The sequence below is a fragment of the Carlito syrichta genome, unplaced genomic scaffold (assembly GCF_000164805.1).
Source record: "Carlito syrichta isolate Samal-C Ts95f unplaced genomic scaffold, Tarsius_syrichta-2.0.1 Scaffold302386, whole genome shotgun sequence".
NCBI lineage: Eukaryota > Metazoa > Chordata > Mammalia > Primates > Tarsiidae > Carlito > Carlito syrichta.
This window is the reverse complement of record NW_007246482.1, coordinates 303,728-326,824: the sequence shown is the minus strand read 5'-3', so window position 1 is coordinate 326,824 and position 23,097 is coordinate 303,728. Positions and strand designations below refer to the sequence as shown.

The 23,097-nt window shown below is 52.8% G+C and overlaps 1 protein-coding gene across 1 annotated transcript in view; it reads left to right on the top strand.

Moving 5' to 3' along the window:
* The first annotated feature begins 32 nt into the window (after positions 1–32).
* The window catches only part of KIAA1755 (KIAA1755 ortholog), a 43,088-nt gene continuing 20,023 nt past the window's right edge, over positions 33–23,097 (top strand). The window contains exons 1-4 of the mRNA XM_021711588.1: positions 33–138; positions 11,299–11,496; positions 15,515–16,859; positions 17,647–17,829. Coding sequence (XP_021567263.1) covers positions 136–138; positions 11,299–11,496; positions 15,515–16,859; positions 17,647–17,829 — 1,729 coding nt within the window. The 5' untranslated portion in view covers positions 33–135. The remainder of the gene's footprint in view (positions 139–11,298; positions 11,497–15,514; positions 16,860–17,646; positions 17,830–23,097) is intronic.

Genomic DNA, 23,097 nt, shown 5'->3' with positions numbered 1-23,097 from the left:
GGTCTGTTCCGGGCCGCTCCTCGGGGCTGAGGCCCGCTCGAGGACTAGGCGGGCCGGGGCTGCCAGACGGACTGACCCGCGGACACACGGATCCGGCGCCCGGAGAGGAGCCGCTGCCGCCTGCCGCTCGTCACCATGGTAACACCTGCCAAGGCCTGGACCACCCTGCTGGGCCCCTTCGGGTGGTGCGCCGCCCTCCCGGCTCCCTATGAGAACAGCCCGGGCGTCGGGGCCCGACCTTCTGTGCTGAGATGACCCTCAGGGCCTCCCCGGGGGTCTGTGCTAACTGCTCCCCTGGGGGGGGGCACGGGAGCCCGTTTTCGGCTGGGCCCTTTCTGGGCCTCTTCCAGTGTGGGAGGGATGGAGTGGATTGGGCTACCTGAAACTTTAAAATGGCCCCAATGCAGAGCACTGATCTGAACTTGAATCCCAGCTCTTGGGCCTTGGGCAGAACTTGGGGCGGTTTGCATTTTAGATTTGGAGCTGGACAGTCCCATGTGCACGTTGTCCCTCCAGGGGCTTGGATGCGGCTGGGCATGAAAGTCCTCTCTCAGCCCAGCTGGGAAGTGCAAGGCAGGAAGGGTTAGGGGTGGAGAATGGAGAGAAGAAAACTGCTGACCAAAACGTGGGTGGGCTCGCTGGGTTAGACTCAGAGCTGGAGAGTCAGATGTGCACATTGTCCCACAAGGGGTGCTCCCATGGGAGTTTGGTGGGGAGGTAGCTGGGGAGGAGAAGAGGGAGGGTCATACCCCTACACCTGGACTGGAACCTTGAGAAGGTTGGGACACGCTGGGGAGAATTGCGTGTGTGTGTGTGTGTGTGTGTGTGTGTGTGTGTGTGTGTGTGCGTGCGCACGTGGGTGTGTTTGTGCCAGTATCTGGGAACAGGGAATGAAAGGAAAGTCTGTTTTCAGGGAATCTCAGCCCTGCTTGGCAGGCCCAAGAGCCCCAGGTGGGTTCACAGGAACTGTGGGGGTTTGGAAAAGAGCTATGAAGATAGGCCAGGGCTTTAGCCCCCTGACTGTGACCAGTCATGCTGAATGTTTGTTTTTCACTCATGCACATGTCCACACGCAGAAGAATTCTATGTAGAGGCATGTTCATGCTCACCCACACGCACATGTGTGGAGCGCACCAGAGCACTCCTATGGACTCACAAGGCTGAACACATGTGCCCTCTCATGCTCACAAGCCTTGTCCACTGCTTCCTCATCCTGCTAAAATGGGTGTGCACTGCACTGGCAGGCACACCACAGACATACTGCAAAACCAGGCACCGGCAGGACAGGTGAACACACACGTTGCTCTCGGGGCTCTTCACGGCTCCCTATAGGCAAAGCTCCATGCAGGGCTAAGAGCTGACCTGCTGGGATCTCCACCCAATGGGACCTGAGCTCTGGGAACTCAAGTGCTGCTCAAGGTCACCCGGCCAGGAAGTGCAAGTTAGGACAGCCTGAGTGTTGAACCTGCACTTGGCTGTCTCGGCCACCCCAGAGATGTAGCCTGCACCAAGCAGTGTCTGCCAAGCCCTTCCTGATTTCACACCTAGCCTGGTTATGAGTTTCAGAATCCAGAAACCTCTCCCTGACTCCAGACCCTCTGATCTGGGGCAGGCATGGGACTGCACCTCTCAAAGGTCAAGCAACTCCTTTTCTAGTGTGAATGAGGAGATTTCCCTCCCTTCTCTATCTTTAAATAGTAAAGGTTGTCACCAGCTTACCCCTCTGGCCTCACTTCTGTGCTCCAGCCACTCTGGTCTTGGTTCAGGGCCTCCTAGGGTTCATGTTCCCTACTGCCCCAGGCCTTTGCACATGCTGTTCCTCCTGGGTGGATCACTGCCTAATGAATTCCTATTTACCCAGCCAATCTCCCAAATATCACCTCTTCAGGAGCCTTCCTTGATTTCCCTGACTTTCACTCTAGCATGCCACTTATCCTTCCTTCATGATACCCATCATGGTTGTAATTTTTGTGGGGTAATTTGATGAACAGCTGTCTAGTGTTTGGGGGCTTCCTAGTGTCAGAGAATTTATGGCAAAAGGGTTTAGGGTTTACCCAGTCCCATGTTTCCCAAATGACAGTATCATTGAAACAACTTTTACATATCTTCTTACTGGATAAAATATTACAAGAAAAGTATAAAACCTACTACTTATTATTTGCTCAATATTTTTCTTTAAATCAACTTACTTTATAGACTTAAAATATATTTAAACAGAAAATTATATATTACGACCATGAAAATCAGTATTCACTGTTTAAATAGAAAGTGATTATAAAATATATATTCAGAGAAGGCAAACCTGTCAGTAAACAGTGACTGGGTGCGGCTGACTGTGGACAATTTCAAGCCAGAGGACAGTGGGCTTTTTGTGAGAAGGAGTAATAATTAAGTGTCTTGAGAGGTGTTCAAGATAAATCGACTCCAGCCTGAGACTCGTCCCTGGTGTTATCAGGAGGACTGGAAGGGAATTGGAGTCATTTTCGTGCCGTGGTTTCACATAGAGTCCATGTGCTCCCCAAATGGTCTTGTGGGCCACCCGGGACCCCACCCCACACTTCGAAACACTGGTGGAGTCCAGTCCAGTTCATTCAACATTGTCTAAGTATCTACTGCACGGTGGTCCCTCACACCCTCACCCTGTTGTGCACGGAGCTCTGGATGAGGCCCTGGGCCCTGCACTGGGCTTGCAGTCCATGGGGAAGCCAGGTTCCTTCTCTGGGGGCTCTAGGCTGTCTGATGGCTGGTGGGTCCCTCTCTCGCCTGGAAATGCATGTCTTGAAAAGCTGAAGAGCATAGAGGCAGGGTTGGCGGGGTTCTGGTAGGTGGGCAGCAGCTCACCCTATCTAGGGAAGGGTGCAGTGAGGGTGGAGGCTCAGAGATGTGTGTCCAGGCAGCACTTCCCAAGTAAGGCACCCACCGTGGGTGCCTGGAGGGGGACTTTAGGTGGAGCTTAGATGGACATTTTTTATTGTACAGCTGTCCACCTTAATGAGTACTAGGAAGTGATTTTAACGGCATGAGCACATAAGAATAAGTAAACAAATTTAAATTGAAAAAGAATTAACAAAAAGACAAATGTTAAGTAAATAACAATTAATAATGAACATCAAGCGCATAACAAATGAGTACGTGAACATGGCGAGAGACCCTCACAAAGGGGGCACATGGGCGGTTGGGAAACCCCAGGCTCGAGCATAAAGTGTCTTTAGCAGGAGTGAACAGTGAGCTGGGAGCTGACCGAAGGGCCACAGTGCCGGGCTAACGAGTTCCTAAGGCAGTAGGGAGCCACCACGGTCATTGAGCAGGGGAGGGTCACAAGTGGATCTCTGTGTTAGGAAAGCCATTGTGGTGGCCCAAGGGGAGCCTGGCCTGGTGCAGGGAGCCCAGGAAGAGACAGGACAGCTAGTGGTTCATTCCCCAGCCCTACCATTTACTAGCAGTAGAGACTTGGCCTCAGTTTTTTGACCTGTAAAATGGGAATGAAAATACCCGACCCATAGAATGATTGGGATGATAAGATAAAAATTAATGCATAGCAGGTGCTTGGCTCAGGCCTAACACCCAACACTTGCCTGGGAGGAAGCAGCTCTGTTATAACCGCTCTCACGAGGCGGTCTGGGTAGGAGGCGATGATCCCCTGGACAGAGGCAAGGGGGAGAGGGACGGAAGGGAGTGAGCACCAAGCTAAGGCTCGGAGAAACAAAGGGATTTGCTCGCGGTCACACGGATGATACACGACAGAGCCAGCCTTGAACGTGGGTCTACTGATACCCACTGTCTTCTTGGTTCACTGCATTTGAGCTGTTTTTCCAGTTTCTGAAAGTATTTTTGCTTGGGTTTTTTTTTTTTTTTTTTTAATATGGAGCCAATTCTCACTCATACCTCCACCCACACAAAAAATAAAAAGGACTTAAAGCAGAAGACGTTTTAGTTGGACGGGAACAAGAACTTCCTGGCAGTCAGTCAGAGCAACAGAATGCTGGTCTTAGATTCTCCAGCCTAGAGAAGTCCAGAGGAGTATCCCAGGTCGTTGAGACTGGGGGTCACAACCTGACGCCTGCTGGGCTGTATCTGGCTCACAGTTGTGTTTGGTTTGGCCAGCCACTAAATACTGGGGAGGTTTTACTAAAAAATCAGTAGACCAGGAGAAATGGGGCCAAAGCAACTCAATAGATGCTGATGGGGGGTGCACCCCAGGCTCCACTACTCCCTGTTGCTTCCCTGGTGCTGGGGACTGTCAGGGGTCATGCACTGAGGGGCTGGAGGGCTTGCTCTCTCACTCGTCCAGCTTCTGTGTTCCTGGTCACCTGTCAGGCTCCCAAAAGCATTATGTGCATCTGGGCCCAAGGTACGAAGATGGATGAGACAGGTCTTTTAAAATTTTCTCACCAACTGAAGATTAACTGATCCCATTTAGAAACCACATGCCCACTCCAAACCTTCCCATAATAACTTTTTTTTTGAGTTGGGGTCTCACTCTGTCACCCAGGCTGGAGTGCAGTGGCAGGATCATGGTCCACAGCAGCCTCAGCCTCCTAGACTCAGGTGCTCTTTCCCCATCAGCATCCCAAGCAGCTGGGACTCCAGGCACGTGCCACCACACCTGGCTAACTTCTTGATTCCCCATAGAGACAAGGTCTCGCTATGCTGCCCAGGCTGGTCTCGAACCCCTGGGCTCAAGCAGTCCGCCTGCCTCGGCCTCCCAAAGTGCTGGCCTGAGCCCTTGCATCCGGCCTAACCTTTGAATTCTAGAATGTCCCCACTGGAAGTGAGATAGATAAGCCTGATGTCTCCCTTTTACAGATAGGGAAACTGAGGCCAAAGTCACCCAGGGAGTCAGGGGCAGACTCACCTTCCCTGGGCATTTCGTCCACAGGACAGAACAGGGTTGAAAGCAGCCCTAGGCCCTTATACCCTCACCCCCACCTCCTCTCAGGCCTCTCTTCCCAGTGAGGGGGGGCTGATGTCATGTGATACTCAAGGCTTTGCTATTGGACTAAGTGGGTAATTCTGGACCTTTAAGAAGAGCTCAGGCCATGTGCAGAAACTCCAGCTAGCAACATCTGGCGAGACCATTTAAAAGGGAAACCAGCTTAAAAACACACATACAATCACACTTTTTCCCCTTCCAGATTATAAAAGCTATACAAGCTGGTTACGGAATGTTTGGAAACTCTAGCAAACTCTGAAGAAAATCAAAAGACTGCCTTCCAAGCCCCCATCCCTCACAGCCCTCAGAGGACTGCAGTCCACACTTGAGTTACTGTTTACCTGGACCTTTTTCTAGGCTTACACATGGTTTTGCACATACTATAGATCATATAGTGTGACACTTTTTCTTTTAAAAAGTTATAGTTATCAGAGAGATAGTTCCCTGGGGTGGGGGAGTTGGCTGGGAGGAGGAGCATAGAAATCTTCTGTCTGTTGATCTGAGTAAGTGGCTCACAGGGGTCTGTACAAGATATTGACCAGCACACTTTTTGTTTGTACATTTTACCTGATGAAAGTAATTCTTAAGATTATAGTGAGAGCGGCTCATTGCGAAAATGTTGAAATGGAAGCATATGACCCCCTGCTCCCCTGCTGGCATAACCGCTGTGAGCAGATAGTTCTGTGCCCCTCACACCGTGCAAGGGTCCCTATGTCTGTCCAGAAGGTCATGAGCATGGTATCACAGAGACTGGTGATGCAGACCTGGTTCTGCCTGGGCCCTGGATGGGCTTCTTCTCTGGCCCTGGGCTGTAGGGGAGGGAACCCTGGCTTGTCTCCCCTTCTTCCTTTTCAGTCTCACACCCGCTGGCTCCTGCCTCTGCTCCTGCCCTCTTGCCGGGGAACAGTTAAAGGCCCAGCCGGGCTACGGGCTGTGCTCACTGGGAAGGAATGGAAACCCGTCTATTAAGTTTCACGGAAATCATTCTGAGGGGCCCACGTCTGGCGTCTGGGTTCCTGTGGTCCCAGGCTGGGCTGCCAGTTGACTGGGAATCAGAGTGGCCCGCGTTCCTTCCTGCAGGCGCCTGGGCCCCCCCTGGCTGTGTGCTTCCCTCACTCCTTGGATGGCTGTGAGGCCCTGGGCCTGTGGCAGGTAATGCGCTGGCCAAGAGCCCGGAGTTCTGTTAACTTGGAAGATTCTTCCTTTTTACTGGCTGCCCCTTAAATGCTAACAGTGTGTGTGTGGCACACGGAGCCAGTGTATGGAAGCCAGAGGTGTCCTGTGAACCCTGGGGAGGCACACAGTTTCTTTAGCCCCATCAGAAACAGAAAGCTAGGCAGCTGGAAGGCCAGCCTCAGACCAGAGGAGGCAGCAGGGGATGGACGCGGCGGACTTCACTGGCCTGGATCTGTAGATGCTGGCTGTGTCTCCTCCTCTCTGTGCTTTTGGGCGAGATCAGTCTCAGTTGCTTTACGGACAAAATGGTGGTTCCTGCTGAGACCCAGCATGGCCATGTGGGTGCAGTAAGAGAAGTGGAGTGGAGGGCCTGGCATCCAGCAGCTGGTATTGATGGGGTGATGGCAGTGGATTCAGGAAGAGACTGGGAGAGGGAAGATGTCTTCACACTGAGGCTGGAACCTGAGCTTTGACAGGATGAATAAAATAAATAACAATTAATAATAACTGCAGCAAGACCTGTTGCTTTTCCCAAGACCCTCTACGTCTACAATCTCCTTGTATCTCCAGAACAGTCATCTGAGGGTGGCAGGGTAGGAACTAGAATCCCCATCTATGTGCCGATGAGGAAACTGAGGAGCATTGAGGAAGAGAGAGTTTAACTCCTTGTTTCCTAGACGTTGGGATGAGTTAGGACACAAGATATGTCATAGACCGGAACTAAATGACATGGTACTGTCTGGTGACAGGACATTTTGAATTTTCTATCTTCTGTGAACCCAAGGAGAAAAGCTTCCTCTGGTTAATAAGACCTCTTTAATCAATCTTTCCTTCTTTCTTTCTTTCTTTCTTTCTTTCTTTCTTTCTTTCTTTCTTTCTTTCTTCTTTCTCTTCCTTCCTTCCTTCCTTTTTTCTTTCTTTCTTTCTAGTGAGGGTCTCACTCTGTCACCCAGGCTAGAATGCACTGGCACAATTATAGCTCACTGCAGCCTTGACCTCCTGGACTCAGGTGATCTTCCTGCCTCAGCCTCCTGAGTAGCTGGGACTATAGGCATGTGCCACCATGTCTGGCTAATTTTTAAAATTTTTGTAGAGAAGAGGTCTCACTATGTTGCCAAGATTGATCTGAAACTCCTGGGCTCAAGCAATCCTCCTGCCTCAGCCTCCCAAAGTGCTGGGATTATAGGTGTGAGCCACCACACCCAGCCAAGACATCTTTAGTCTTTCTAATGCGTGCCAATCTTGATTTGGGGGGAAAGAAAGATCTCCTGCACCTCCAGGAGGTAACTAGATGTTCCTAGAATGTAATGGCCACTATTTGTTTTTGTTGTTTACTTTTCTTTTAAAAAGTAGTTTATTTTGGTAGAAATAAAACAGTAAAACTAAAATATATTTTATATATTTGTATATTATGTTATTTATAGAAACATATATATGACACACAGTTAATTATTAGAATCATAAATATATGATCAATATAAATACATAAGTAAAATAATATAAAAGCTATCCAATGCATCACTGGTTTATCTCTGGAGTTACAGTCTATTTATGCCAGTTTACATAGATTTTTCCATATATAGCAGTGATTTAGTAACTATAGTATGACATATATAAAATCTATGTATAAAATAGCAAGAATGGCTCTTATTTAATTAGCACCTGGTCCTGTGCTGAGAATTTACATCTCATTCAAGCTCATTCAATTCTTTCAGGTTGCTTTGATTACAATCTCCATGTTATAGATGAGGAAACTGAAACTCGGAGAGTTAAGTAACTTGCCAGGTCACACAACCAGTAAGTGACAGAGTCAAAATTTGAACCCAGTCTGGTTGCATTCTCATAATCAATGTGGTGATATAGTGTCTCATTTAAAACACAATTATGCAAACTTTTAAAAAGTGAGTTGATTTGAAGAAAAACAGCAAGTGCTAATAAGCTGGTATGTGGAGATGCTAAAATTCACAAAGATGCCGGTTGCAGTCACTCATGTCTATAATCTTAACACTTGGGGAAGTCAAGGTGGGAGGATTGCTTGAGCCCAGGAGATCAAGACCAGCCTGGGCAACACAGCAAGAGCTCATCTCTACAAAAAATAAATTTAGCTGGGCACAGTGGTGTGTGTCTGTAGTCCCAGCCACTCAGGAGGCTGAGGATCGCCTGAGCCTAGGAGGTTGAGGCTGCAGTGAGCCGTGATAATGCCACTACGCTCCAGACTAGGCAACAGAGTGAGACCCCAACTCAAGGACAAAACAAAAATCACGAAAGTGACAGTGAATGATGAAATTTCCCAAAACAAAACTAAACAAGCTTGTCCCAGCTCCATCTGCACATGAAGAAAGAGACCCAGAGAGGGAAGGGATCTACTTGAGGCTGCACAGTGAGGTCCCAGGAGAGGCGGGTGAGGTGGGGAAGGCTCACGGCAGGGAGGGGTGCTGGCCCGCTGACCCGGTGTGCTCACAGAGGGCCAGGGTGATCCTCTTCTTCCCTAACCCTCCCCCCACCACTGCTGTGCTGAGGATTGCATGGGGTGAGAAATGACCGGTAGGACCTTGCTAGGCGAGGGTGGGGAGCCCATCAGAAGAGGACACCAGGCCAGATGAACCCTTCTCTGTCCTGCCGAATTGAAGACCCCTCCCCTCCTCGGAGTGGACGCGCCCTCACCCCCTCGCCGCCCCTGCACGTGCGCGTTCAGCGTCGAGTGCCTGTCAGTACATCATCCCTGCTGAGCTCAGGGCCCTGTCAGTCCAAGATCGTCTTTCCTTCAGAATGGGACTGCAGACATTCATTCATTCACTCATTCTATAAATAGTGATGACAGCTCTCTGTGCCCAGCTTTGTGCTGCCTACGGCGGCAGTGATGCCTGGAGACCGCTGGCCTCGTCCCTCTTCCCTCTTCGAAGGGTGGAACGCTCGCGGTCCCGAGAGGGGCAGTTTGTCCATTCTGGGACAAGATCCACCGAGCCCTGTTGCGCGCCTGGCCGCGTGCCAGCTGCCGAGGACCCAGAGAGCAGCAGGCGCCAGTGCCCGCCAAGTCCGCTCGCTAGGGCTGCTCTAACACGGGGTCACACGCTCAGTAGCCGAAGGCAGCACTCACGCATTATCTTTCGGATCGTAAGTGGAAGGCAAGGCGTGGGTGGGCCGCGTTTTTGAGGCTCGGGGACAACCAGCTCGCCGCCTCTTCCCGCCTCCCGGAGCCGCCCACATCCCTTGGCCCCGCCTCCCGGAGACGCCCGCATCCCTTGGCCCCTCCTCTTCCCGCCTCCCGGAGACGCCCACATCCCTTGGCCCCGCCTCCCGGAGCCGCCCACATCCCTTGGCCCCGCCTCCCGGAGACGCCCGCATCCCTTGGCCCCTCCTCTTCCCGCCTCCAGGAGACGCCCACATTCTTTGGCCCCGCCTCCCGGAGCCGCCCACATCCCTTGGCCCCGCCTCCAGGAGACGCCCACATCCCTTGGCCCCGCCTCCCGGAGACGCCCGCATCCCTTGGCCCCGCCTCTTCCCGCCTCTAGGAGACGCCCACATTCCTTGGCCCCGCCTCTTCCCCCCTCCCGGAGACGGCCACGTGCCTTGGCTCTTCATTTGCGCGCACAGTCAGCCGCGGCTTCAGTCCTGCCACCAAAGGCACGTCTCCCCTGACTCCTTACCCTCTTGAATCCTCCTGTCCTTTGGGGGACCTCTGTGTAACCAAGATAGCCTCTCTGTGTGACAGGCAGCTGACGAGCACTTTAATTCCATCTGCAACCCTAACCTCTAACATTCAAGATAACATGTTCAAGGGTCCCAGAGATTAGGACATGGGCATCTCCAGGGTCTGTTCTGCTTACTAACCCTGCCCTTAGGGAGTCTGGAGTCCCCTGAGGGAGACATAATCATTTGGGGAACTACTACGATAGGGTCCCACAGGAGCCCAGGAAAAGGGACATTTGACCCTGCTGGGTTGGGTAGGAGGCTGGGAGGTCAGGGAAACCTCTTGGAAGAGCTGAGGGCTGACCCGGATCTTGAGGAATGAGGGGTTGGCCTAGTGAGGTGGAAGTGGAAGTGGAGGGCATTGCCAGAGGAAGGAACAGTATGTGCAAAGACCTGGAGTGTGTGAGACGAGGCGTGTGCCACTTGGAAGCACGAGAGAGGCGGTGAGGCAGTGAGGCGGGCACAGAAGCAGGGGTGGCGCATGGTGGCCCTATCTTGGTGAGCTGGGTGCCTGGAGGCCAGTGCTTCCTGAAGGCAGTGGGGAGCCCTTGAAGAGCTCGAGCAGGAGGAAGTCAGGTTTGCATCTAAGAAAGCTCACGCTGGGGTCCTGGTGGAGAGTGGCTGGAGTGAGGAAGACTAGAAGTTGACAGTCAAGGAGGAGGTGACCCCACGTAATTGTGGAGCCTGGATGGGGCTGGGTTGGGCTGAGCAGAGCACGGCAGCTGGTGAGCTGTGGCGGAGGAGGGCGTCTAGGACGAGCTGAGGTGTGGGGGAGTCGTAAGGAGTGCATTTCGGGCCCAGGAGCCCGACTGGGTGGGGAGGTCATCACTGAGAGAGGAATGGGGAGGAGCGGGCCTGGGAAGTGGCCGGGCTGGGTCTGATGAGCTCATGCCCGGTGCCTGAGACACATCTAGAAGGAGCTCGATGTAGAGTCAGGAGCTCTGGACCTGCGTCATTTACTGCTGTGGAACAAGCTGCCCAAGAGTCCCGTGGCCAGAGCAGCAGTCCTTTCCTGTCACTCGCCCACCTGTGTGTGAACTGGGTTGTCTGACTAGAACTGGGCTTCTCTGGTGCTCAGCTTCCAACTGCGAGTCGACAGGTCAGCCAGGCCATGGGGTTTGGGTGATGCCAACCTCCTCCTTCCCTTTGATCCTGACCTGAATGCCCCATCCAGTTCCTCCTCTGCTTCTTGAACTATCAGATGACTTTTGAGCAAAGACCTGCGGGAAGTGAGGGAATGAGATTGCTTGAGGAAGAGGTTTCTAGGCAGAGTGAACAGCCAGTACAAAGGCCCTGAGGTGAGATTGTGTCTAGTGTGTGTGAGGAACAGAAAAGAACTCTAACGTGGCTGGAAGAGGTGAATGAGAGGGACAGGGTAGGGGGGGAGGATAGAGAGTTAGCAAGGCCCTGGTCACACGGGGCCTGGAGGTCAGGGAAGTGGACACTGCCCTTGTTATCGCTGCATCATTACTTCTACCCTTTCCTCCTGTCCCCCACAGGACCCTCCCTCCCTGGACACAGCCATCCAGCATGCCCTGGCGGGCCTCTACCCTCCCTTTGAGGCCACGGCGCCCACCGTCCTGGGTCAGGTGTTCCGGCTCCTGGACTCTGACTTCCAGGGGGATGGACTGAGCTTCCTCCTGGATTTCCTGATCCCTGCCAAGCGCCTGTGTGAGCAAGTGCGCGAAATGGCCTGCGTAAGTCAGAGGGCCCAGGGCCAGTGGACAAGCTCTCCCAGAAAGCCATGGGGCTGGAGGCAGGCCCGGAAGGAGGTGGGCCAGCATGTGTCTTGTCTCACAGGAAGAACTGAGCGTGCGGGTGAGCTTTCCAAAGGGAGACCCCAGCCCCCTAGATGGAGCAGGGGGTTGTGTGCCCTATGCCTTGTGAAATCTGGGAGTCCCTTGCATTCACACTTGCACTAGTGGGAAGGAAGGACTGAATCAGAAGGTCTGGAGACTGCCCTGGGGTGGCATGGTGGGCACCGCCGGGCTGCTTTGGCTGAAGTGGAGCAGCTTTGAGGGAAGCGGCAGAGAACATCCAAGAGCTCCCTGGAGCCCCGAGGCATCAGGACTCTTGCTTTCTTCCCTGGTGACTCCTTCAAATTCAGTCTCAGTGTGGCCTCTCCGGAGGCCAAGTGGAGGGAAAAGTGTCCTAGGCAGAACTGTTGGCTGCAGATGACAGATCACTCAGACCAGGGCGGGGTGGATCAGGCCTCGGTCTGAGTTGATCCACGGATCAAGCCCCTTGAAGACCCTTTCTGTCTCATGTCTCAGCTTCTCCCTCCTTGTCAGCGTCATTCTTATAGCCCAGGGATGCTATAGTGTGAGTTGAAAATAAACTCGTCCTCATCAACTGCAGATAGAAAAATCTCAAGGAAGGGTCCTGATTGGCCTGGCTTGGGTCACATGTCCATTCCTGAGACAATCACTCTGACGGGAGGAATGGGGAGCCAGGACTGGTCAGGCTTGAGTCATGTGCCTGCCTCCATGGTCAGAAAAGGATGGGAGAAGCCAGAGGAGACCATGCCTCAGGGACCCGCTGCAGGAGCTTGCCCGGACCTTTCTCAGGTTGGCTGACTGTTCTTTGCACTGTTGTTATTAATACCCACCCTACTGTCATCTCAGTCTCAAGAGTCCTTGGGATTCACCAACCTCTCCTGAGTTGCTCACTGCATGTCAGGGACACAGCCCATTAGGAGCAAAAAAGGAAGGGTGAGGACTATGATCAATAGAAATAACTGGCAGCTAAAAGTTCAAGACTGGGACGGGTGTGGTGGCTTACGCCTGTAATCATAGCACTGTAGGAGGCTGAGGTGGGAGGATCGCTTGAACCCAGGAGTTTGCGATTAGCCTGGGAACATAGTGAGAACTCGTTTCTACAAAAAGTTTTTAAAAATTAGCCAGACATGGTGGCATGCACCCAAAGTCTCAGCTACTCGGAAGGCTAAGGAGGAAGCATCATCTGAGCCCAGGAGGTTGAGGCTGCAGTAGCTGTGATCATGCCGTTGCACTTCAGCCTGAGCGACACAGTGAGAGGCCGCCCCCCCAAAAAAAAAAAGAAAGCTCAGGCGTAGGAGCCAGGATTGGAGATGGTTGGAACCAGAAGGAAAAGTGACACATTTAGCTCACGCCTGACTCATAGGAACAACTCAGTGCCCAGGAAATGGTATGGAGGAGAAGACAGCTTCTCCCAGAAACACTTGCAAAGGATGCCCACATTCACATGACACCATTTCCTGCAGATCCTCTCCTTCCCGACTGCTTCTCCCGGACAAACCACACAATTGCTCACTTCTGTTACTTGGCCATGAGCACCACACTAGCACTGTTCCCTGCCTCATTTTTCCCAGTGATAAGGTTGTATCCTTTCTACATCTTTATTTTTAACTGTCGAGGAATTTAACTCAATTGTAGTTATAGACAAATATGTGTCGCCTTAAAGCAGGCGGGGTTAACATGGGATCAACAGCATGACCTCTGGAGTCAGGTGCCCCAGGTTCAAATCAGGGCTCATCACTGTGAACTTGAGAGGTCCATGTCACATCTCTGAGTTTCAGTTGCCTTCGGTGTCAGACGGGGACATTGATAACATAGCACCCAAGGCATGAGATGACACCCGGAGCTCAGTGCAGAGCCTGACATGCAGCAAGTGCTCTGTAGCTGTTGGCTGCTATTATCCCACTTCCTGTCTCTCCCTCGGAAGTAGGGACGTGCCAGCCTCGAAGTCAGCCTCTTTAGCCACCACCACCTGGGGGCAGCCACCTTCATGTGAAGTCTCTGGAACTTGGGGACAGACACCGCTGACTTCAAATGTGAAGGCCCAGGTCCAAGTCCCACTTGGCCACTTTCCAGCAGTGTGACCATGAGCCAAATACTTCACCTCTCCAAGCCTGTTTCTCCACCTGTAAAGTGAGAATAATTCCTAAACTGCCTGAGCCCCTGAGCTACTGTGAAAGTCAAATGAGAGTCAAAGGAGATGCTCTTTGCTGTCATCTCTAGGGTGCTGCTGTTTGCAAAAGAACAAATCAGGCTAGGCTGTTTTGTGTCATTTAGTGAGAAGGTGAGGGAAAGCGTGTTGCCATCTGGAGAAGGCTTGGTGAAGGAGGTGGAGAGCTCCCAGGCTCATGAAGGCACACAGCAGGAAGCTTCTCCAGGCAACCCAGTCTACAATGTAACTGACATGAAAGGATTTGCCAACGTGGATACAACTATGGTCAGACCTGGCCCTTTCCCCAGCTAGAAGTTCCAGGAAACACCTACCTAATTAGCAGGAAGTTTAGTGTCACTCCCTGGAGGCCTTCCCTGCCCTATATTTTATTAGACTGCCCGGGACTTAATCCACGACTCAGACTCTTCCAAAAACCTGCTGTTTCTGTTGTTACCATTTGATGTCACTGTTGAACATGGATCCGTACAGCCCCGTGGAGAGGCTCCCTGAGGGGATCACTGGGGTCACGGCCTGTTCCAGGACGACTTGCTGTGTCTGCCTTTCAGAGATTACTGGCATCTTATCTTTTTTAAACAAAAATAAATTTTTAAAAAAGTTTTGTTTTACCGCTATGCCATGACCCGCTAATGGGAAATAATAACATGCAAGCCCAGAATGTTCAGGAAGGTCATCTAGTAAGTCAGTGGTGGGGCCAGATTTCCTGACTTCCCATTCGATATTGCTTCTACTTCACTCAGTAACCTCTCCACGTGAAAATTAGAGTGTGGCATAAAAACAATGAGTGACTTTTTAAAAATAGAAAAGTTCCACGATTTTTCAAAGGATTAACGTTGTCAGAGGGAAAGGGAATTCATATTTATTGAACTTCTACCTATTATATGCCGAGCGTTGTATTGGGTTTTGCATATAAGTTCAGATGGTCCCCAATTTACAGAGGCTTGACTTACGATCTTTCAACTTTACCATGGTGTGACATTGATACACATGCAGCAGAATCCATACATCAAGTCCCCAGATAACCATTCTGTCTTTCACTCTCAGCATAGTGAAAAATTACATGAGGTAAATTACAATAAGTTACAGGAGATATTTATCACTTTATTATCAAACAGGCTTTAGTGTTAGATGATATTGCCTAACTATGGGTTAATGTGAGTGTTCTGAGCATGTTTAAGGTGGCAAGGTTAAACTGATGTTCGATACGCTAGGTGTATTTAATGTATTTTTGATGTATGATATTTTCAACTTAATGATAGATTTAGGGACATAAATTGATGAGCATCTGTATAATCTCACTTCATCCTCATACCAACCCAGTAGTACTAACACATATTATTATTATTCCTATTTGCAGATAGAGAATTGAGGCTCAAAGCCGTTAAGTAATTTGCATAAATTAGTGCTACAGGCCTTTGTCTACACCATGTCTCCCTGGCTTTAAAACGGAGGCTGAGACTTGCTCTGGTTGGGTGGGGAGAAGTAGGGAGCACGAGCCAAGCAAGAAGAGGCGAGGGAACGGCACTTGCCGACCAGTGCTCTGAGCTTTCTCACTGGGGCTGGTAGGCTGGCGAGTGCGGCAAGTTCAGGGCTGGGACTTGGGTGAGGCAAGGGAGGCAGCTTCCGCAACGCTTCAAGAGCAAGAGCCTCTCCCGTGCTGCTTCTACCCGGCCCCTGGCTGACTCTAGTTGCACCTGGGAGGGGGAGGAGGCAGTGCCGAGGGCAGCGTGTTCCGGGCCAGCCTCTCTGATGCCAGCCTTCTCTCCTCAGGCCTCCTACTCTCACCGCCTCTTCCTGCACGAGGGCTGGCCGCTCTGTCTGCGGGACAAGGTTGTGGTCCACTTGGCACCGCTCAATCCCCTCCTGCTGCGCCGGGGTGACTTCTACCTCCAGGTCGAGCCCCAGGAGGAGCAGGCTGTCTGTGTCATGGTCAAATACCTCTCCCTGGACCTCCGTATGGTGGACGAGAAGCCTGTTCCCGAGGGGTCCTACCCTCTGCTCTTCACCCAAGAGTGGCTGGAGGCCCTCAACAACGATCTGGAGGGACGTCCCCTATACAACTGCCTGGTGGCGTCAGAGAATGGGATTGCCCCTGTGCCCTGGACTAAGATAACCAGCCCAGAGTTTGTGGATGATGGACCCCAGGCAGTGAATGTCCTCTCCCCGGCCCAGGGGTCCCTTCAGCTAGAGACCTTGGGTTCGAGCAGCCCTCCAGAGCTGCCCCAGGCCAAGTCCCCCGACAACCAGGTGTTTCTCGCCCAGAGTTTAGCCAAGGGCAAGGACAGAACGTGTGGGAACAAGTATCCGGGGCTCATCAAGGTGGAACAAGCCAGGCCTGGGGAGATGGCCTTCAGGATGGATGATGTGGCCAGCCGGGACTTGGAGGGAGACTATGTGGCTCTCCTGGACTTCTCCCAAGAGAGGAGAGGAGCATCTCCCAGTAGGGAGATGGGGACATCCAGCGGGTGTACTTTGAGAGCACTGGAGGACATACCTGGAACCAAGGCAATCCCTTTCTCTCAAAAGGTGCTGCCTCACTCAGAGGCCGATGAAGGACCTTCCTTGGAAAAATGGGCTTGTACAAAGCCAGCAAGCTCAGAGGAGGAGTCCTGCATCGGGGGCTTGAGGAGAAAGTTCAGCCATAAAGCATCCATCCATGAGCCGGAACAACAGCCCCAGGGGCCCTGCATCCGTATCCCTGCAGATCCACGGGGCTGTGCCTCCGGCCTCAGGACAGGCGTCTCAGAAAAGCCAACCACCTCCCAGATTCAAGGACCTCCAGGAAACCCAGAGAGCATGGTCCCAGTCAGGCCTGAACCAAGACAAGCTGCATTGCCCTGCGTGGTCTCAGCTTCTCCTGTGACTCCAGGCTCTGAAACCAAGAGGGAGGAGACCAAACAGGGCAGGGGGCGACTTCCCAGGCCCATGCCCCGCCCTGGTCGCAACCCCACCTCCTCCAGATCCCCCACTCCTGGGCGCAAGTTCTCATTCTTAAAAGGGCGGAGGCGGTCCCCAGCACCCCCAGAGACAGTCTCACTCCAGCATGAGGGGCCTTGGAAAGTTCTGTGTTCACTCTACTCTCCCAAATTCAACCAGGCCTCATCCTTGGAGAAAGGTGAGCTGCCCACTCCCTCTGCTGACGGTGGAGGTCATTGTCTGGATGAAATCAGGTTCCAGGTGGCTCTGGTTATAAACAGCAGAGACCACCTGGGCTGGCTCAGCTCCGTGGGTTTAATGTATGGTGTCGCCTGTGAATGGGGCTTGAAGTCTTATAGGTCTGGAATCGAGCAAATCACCCGAGTTCATCCCCCAGCTTCACACACACTGGCTGTGTGACTTTAGCCGAGTACTTAACCTCTCTGAGTCCAGACCTCCCTGTCTGTGCAGTGGGGATGTCACCTATTTCATAGAGTTATTTTGAGGCCTCAAAGGGACAGACGTAGGGAACTTAGCACAATGCCTGGCATGTAGTAGGAGATCAATAGTTGTAGGCTATTATTAGAAGCTGAAAAAGGAAATACTTTCCCCTTAGAAAATCCATCTTCTGGCCAAGATACAGTGGCTCATACCGGTAATCCCAGCATTTTAGGAGGCTGAGCCAGGAGGGTGGCTTGAGTCCAGGAATTCAAGACCAGCTTGGGCAACACAGCAAGACTTCATCACTACAAAACATAAAAAAAAATTAGCCAGGCATGGTGGTGCACCTGTAGTCCTAGCTACTAGGGAGGCTAAGGCTGGAGGATTGCTTGAACCCAGGAGGTCAAAGCTGTGGTGAACCATGATCATGCCACCGCAGTGCAGCCTGGGTGACAGAGAGAGGCCTCCACTCAAAAAACAAAAAAGAAAAAAAGAAAATCCATCTTCTGTGTAACATCCTTTTCTTTGCTGTTGTTTTTCCCCAGCTGGAACAATCCAGACCAGAACATCTGACTCAGTCACCAACTCAGGCCCACTGGCCTCAGAAAAGACTGGCTTCCCAGAAGCTTCTGCCGGCCCCACCCTGCACAAGGAGCCCCCAGAGCCTGCTCCTGGGATTGGGGCTCTGAGCGTCAAAGTTTTCCGCTCTGGGATAGCATGCCTGCCAGGTTCTGGGGATTGAAGGGGAGGTTGCGGAGGGTAGGGAAGAGAGCTGGGGGAGGGGGTTGTCCCAGTGCATCCTCAGATGCTGGAGGGTGCAGGGGAGGCAGAGAAAGTGCTGGAGGCCTGGGCTCTAGACCAAGCCTCCCTGGGCTTCAGTTTCCTCATCTTTGCAATGGAGGAGTTAGATCAGATGAAAGCAGTTTCATCCCTCCATCTGCCCATCTGTCCATTTGTCCATCCATCCACCCCTCCATCTAAATGTCAGGGAGGTAGCCAAGGTGGATGTCAGGTTCCTTAGAGGCAGAGCCTGAGAAAGATTTTTGGGAAAGAGATTTATTGAAGGAGGGCTCTCAGGAGAAGCAGAGGGAAGGAGGACAGGGCAGGGGAAGAAGCAAGGCTGTGGCCTGACCCCAGAGGGTGCTCGGAGCACAGATCACCCCTCAGAATGGGCTCCAGCTTAAGATGCAGGGGGCTGGACTTTGTTCATCTGGGTCTGACAGTCACTAACCGCAGGCTGATCCTGGGTCCGTCAGTCACTACCTGTGGGCTGATCCTGGACCTGTCAGTAGTTAATTGCATGCTGACCATGAAATGGGGTGAGACAGCGAGAGCCAGTCCAGTCCAGGGCAGATCTTCAGAGAAAGGGGCATCTGTAAACCATTTCCAGTCAAGAATCCCAGCGCCTGGGGTACGGGTTTTCTGCTTGCTGGGAGATCTGGGTGGGGCACTAACAGCATCCACTACAGAGGGTGCTATGACTCCTCTTTAATATATTTTCATCCTAGTAACAAGTACTCACCGGGCCTTGGGCTTAGCACTGGGATAGTCAGGGAACAAGTCTGATGTGTCTCTGGAAGCCTGTGTTCCCGTGGTGGAGAAAACTCAATGGGTTATTACAACACATTATTACAACTAGGTTAAAAAATTGTGGTGATGGGGAAGCGAAGGAGGCTGAGGGAGTACAGAGGAGGCCCCTGGCCCAGGCTTGGGTGGGAGAGATCAGAGAAGACTTCCCGGAGGAAGTTATGGAAAGCTCAGTCCTACAGTATGAGTAGGAGCTACCCAAGTGAAGGACTGGGAACAGTGTTCCAGACAGAGGGAACAGCATGTGCAAAGGCCTGGGGGCAAGAAAAACCACAGTGCTTTCTGGAAGCGAACTGTCTTGCCATTCTGTCATACTTCACAGCTCTTCAGGGCCTTGGGCATTGTCCTGTCTTTTTGTAGCTCCTAGGGACATGGTCAGTCCTTGGTCTGCTGAGACTCCTGCTGCCCATCCCCATATTAATTGTGCACAAAGGGTCTCACTGTCCTCTTTGGCCCATTGTGTTCTGAGGGCTCAGACCTTGTCCATCAAAGCCTCCGCTTTGCGTGAGTTCCAGCTCTGTCTTCAGCTCCCTGTCTGACCTTGAAGTCACTCACCCTTTCTGGGCCTCAGGCTCCCCCTTGGGTAAGAAGAGAGCAGGCAGACAGGGCCAGGCTCACCGTCACTCTTGCCACAGTTACCCTGGAAATTCTTGGGGCTGCAACATGCACTGAGGGCCCCAAGTGCCAGCACATGACTATACTCCCAGGGCGTTTGTTGAGTGAATGAACAGGGTCCACATGGCTGCTCCTTCCGCTCCGCTTTCTGTTCCCTTTTTCCTCTCCTCTGGTGATCTTGTTGTCACTCCCCAGGTCACTCCTCCCGTGGTGTCCCCACAGCCCCTGCTCCCCTGGTTTCCCTGTCAGGGCTCCTGGTCCTTCCCTGCCACTGCCTCTCTTCATCCCGGCGCGTTCAGCCTGCTGAGCCAGCCACCTCTCCCTCCCCTCCCCCTGCCTGTCTCCCATCCTCCAGGCTCACCTTCTCACCCTTCCTTTCAAACACTGTCACTCTTGCCTCTCTCTCCTACCTCACGCTCACCTGGAGAAATCCCCACCTCCGTGAAGTCACCTCTCCGTCTGGTTCCCTGTACCCTCAAGCTGAGCCAATATGCAAAAACGTACACCATGGCGACGGGTGGTGAGTTCGATTCCTGACCACTGACTTCCAGGGGTCCCTGTGGAGTCCCGAGGGAACTTCACACCTTCTCTCTCTTCTGACCTTCAGCGCCATCTTCCCCCACTGTGCCCTCAGCTGATGATCCGCCCTCTGGTCCAGTTGAGTAAGCAGAAGCAGCGAGCTACCCCCCCAAGAAACCATATTCACCCATCTGCCGGTATCTGCACATGCCCAACACTCTCCTGTGCATTCTGCTGAGGCGTCCGGCAGGCTGATCCTGAACCGTGCCTGGGTCCTGCTTGCTCAGCCACACTCCTCCAGCAAGGGCCTCCCCTTCCCCTTCTGCACTGGCTATTCCCATCGACCAGCTTGGGGTGCCCAAGCTGGGGGTGGCCCACCCCAGCTCCACACACCACTCTCCTCCACCTGTCTGTGGACACTCACAGAGGGCAGCCTGGATTCCACCTCTCTCCTGCTTGCCTCTCCTCTCTTCCACCCCTCTAGTCACAGTTCCCTCCGCACCATGCTGTGGGACAGGTCTTGCCAGGTTGCCTTCCCTGTTTCTAGGTCCTGTGGTGAGTTTCCTGTTCTTATTGCCCTTGACCCTCCAGCAGCGCTGGGCACCGAGGCCACGCCTCCCTTGAGCGGCTGTCTGTGCCTGCTGTTGGGTCTTCCTCGCCACCCTGCTTGTCTCAGCTTCCTTGGCTGCCCCCCACCCCCCAGCCCAGCTCAGTCCTCGTCCCCTCCTCCTCTCCCTCTACTCACTCCCTGGGTGACCTCGTCTGGGAGGTGGGCTAGCTGTTGAAATGCTGTCGCTGCACTGACAACTCCACACTGGTCTTTCCAGTCTGGACACCAGGGCTTCTAGCCTTGTTCACCCAACTCTTTACCCAGGTGTCTCTGCCAGGGTGTCTCACAGACATCTCTAAATTAGTGCGTCCAAATATGGACTCCTGATTTCACATCCACCCGGTGAACCTCCTAGTCCTTTCTGAGGACAACCAAAGATGGCAACTCCATCCTCGACTGCTCTTTCTCTTCCATCCACACTCAGTGCTGGTGGCTCCTGTCAGCTCTTCCAGAGTCACGTCAGGGATCTGATGGCTTCCCCCACCATGTCCAACCTTCATGGCCTCTGGCCTGCGCTGTGGGCGCCTCGCTGGTCTCCCTGCTTCCACCTTCACCTCTGCTGGAGTTCCCTTGTAGCCAGACAGTCCCCAGGTCTGTGCCCTAAGACCACAGTCAGCATCAGGCCAGCCCCGTGAAGCTGGCATCTGTCTCTCCTCTTCAGACCCGTCATCTTTCTCTCCTGGGCTCCTTCCTTCTCCCCAAACTGCCCGTGAAGCTCCGTCCTCAGAAAGAGTGACCACACCGAGGCACATGTGACTGCTCCTGTGCTGGGTAGGCTGGTGTGGGATAGGCGCCGTGCTCCTTTCCTATCGTGGCTATGACACGTTACCCCGAGCTCAGTGGCTACAACAGCACACGTGTATTATCTTACAGTTCTGGAGTCTGGAAGCCTGACAGGGGTCTCAGGTTTCGGATCTTGGGTCCTGCTGGTCTAGAATCGGGGTGAGGACAGGGCTGCATCCTTTCCCAGAGGCTCTAGGGAAACTCTGTTCCCCCTTTCCAGCTTCCAGCAACTGTCTCCTCTCCTTGGCTTGTGAGCCCTTCTCCATCTTCAAGGCCAACCTGACCCTCCATGTGCCTTGACATCTTGAATAGAGCCAGGAGAAGCACTCTGCTTCTAAGGAGTCCTGTGATCAGACTGGACGGCCCAGAGTCATCTCCCCACCCCGAGGCCCACCCTCGCTCTCATCTGCAGAGGCCCCTTTGCCCCAGAGGGTGACACAGTCAAGGTTCTGGGCCCTCAGGCCTGGGCATCTTTGGGCCACACCTGCCTTCCACGCCTTGGAGAGGGACCACGCCTTGGAGAGGGCTTCTCAGGCTTTTTACCGAAAAATTCCCCCTGCAGAAGGGAGTGAACAGGGTCCCCAGAGTTGGGACCTCACCCTGAGCTTTGAAATATTTTTTGTCTTTACAATTCCTACACATTTTATATTCTACTTTAAGAATACATTCTCACTTGTTTCGGTATGAAAAATGGCTTTTAATTGCTTGCAAATTAAATTACTTCCCATTCTCCCCAAACTTGGAGTGAATTCAGTGTTACTGGCAGGAGAAACAAACTTTTCAGTGGCTTTGGGGAACCCCCACCCAGCCACTGCCCAACCTGCCCGTTCCGTTTCCCCCTGAGACTCATAATGTGTGTCTCTCTCAAGCTCTTAGGGGCTCATGTTGGTATTTCTGGCGCCAGCTGCCAGCTGAGAGCAATGTTTGGGGCAAAGGGGCCTCCCTGGCCTAGTCTTTAGCTAGGTGGACACTGGCCCCTACCCCTAGTCAGCCCGGCCAGCACTGACCATGTGCAGGGCCCATTCCAGGCAGAGTTTGGTGGGGAGGCAGGCCCATGACCTCATTGCATGGCCACGGTGTCCCACTGTGGAATGTCCTGAGTACTTGAAGCCTTTGCTGCTCCGTGTGTGGCCTAGGGACCACCGATGTCAGATCACCTTGTAGCGGAGGAGAGACACAAAGCCTCAGGCCTGCTGACCCAGCCCTTCTTTCCAGCAAGGTTCCCAGGCCCACTGCAGTTGGAGAGGCATTGCTCTGACCCTCCATCCATGAAGCAACCACAGACATTGATGGTCTGACCCCGCCTGGTGCTGAGCACTTGGTGCAGCAAAGAGTTGGACCCAATGCACGCCCCAAGGAGCTCTCGGGCTTGCAGGAGCTCATGGAAAACCCAGGGTGAGAGGGCTTCTAAGGAGGGCAGGGGGTGAGGATGTCTTCTTCCTGGAGGAGGCGGCACCCTGGCTGGTCTTTGAAAGATGAGGGGGATTTCCCCAGCTGGAGAGAGGAGAAGGAATAGGGTAAACAAAGTTGGGAGGTGCCATCTGTCATTGGTGCCAAGGGGAGGCATGAGGCATTGGTGTCCCAGGGCTGTCATAACAAACTGTCACAGGCTGGAGGGCTTAGACAACAGAAATTCATTTGCTCACTGTTCTGGAGGCTGGAATTCCAAGATCAAGGTGTTGGCAGGTTTGGTTTCTTCAGAGGCCTCTCTCCATGGCTTGCGGACGGCCATCTTCCCCTTGTGTCTTCACGTGGTCTTCCCTCTGTGTTCAAGTTTCCTCTTCTTGTAAAGGCACCTGCCAATCATATTCAGGATCACCTAAATGACCCTCTTTTACTCAATTAACCCTTCAAAGACCCTATCTCCAAATACAACCACGTT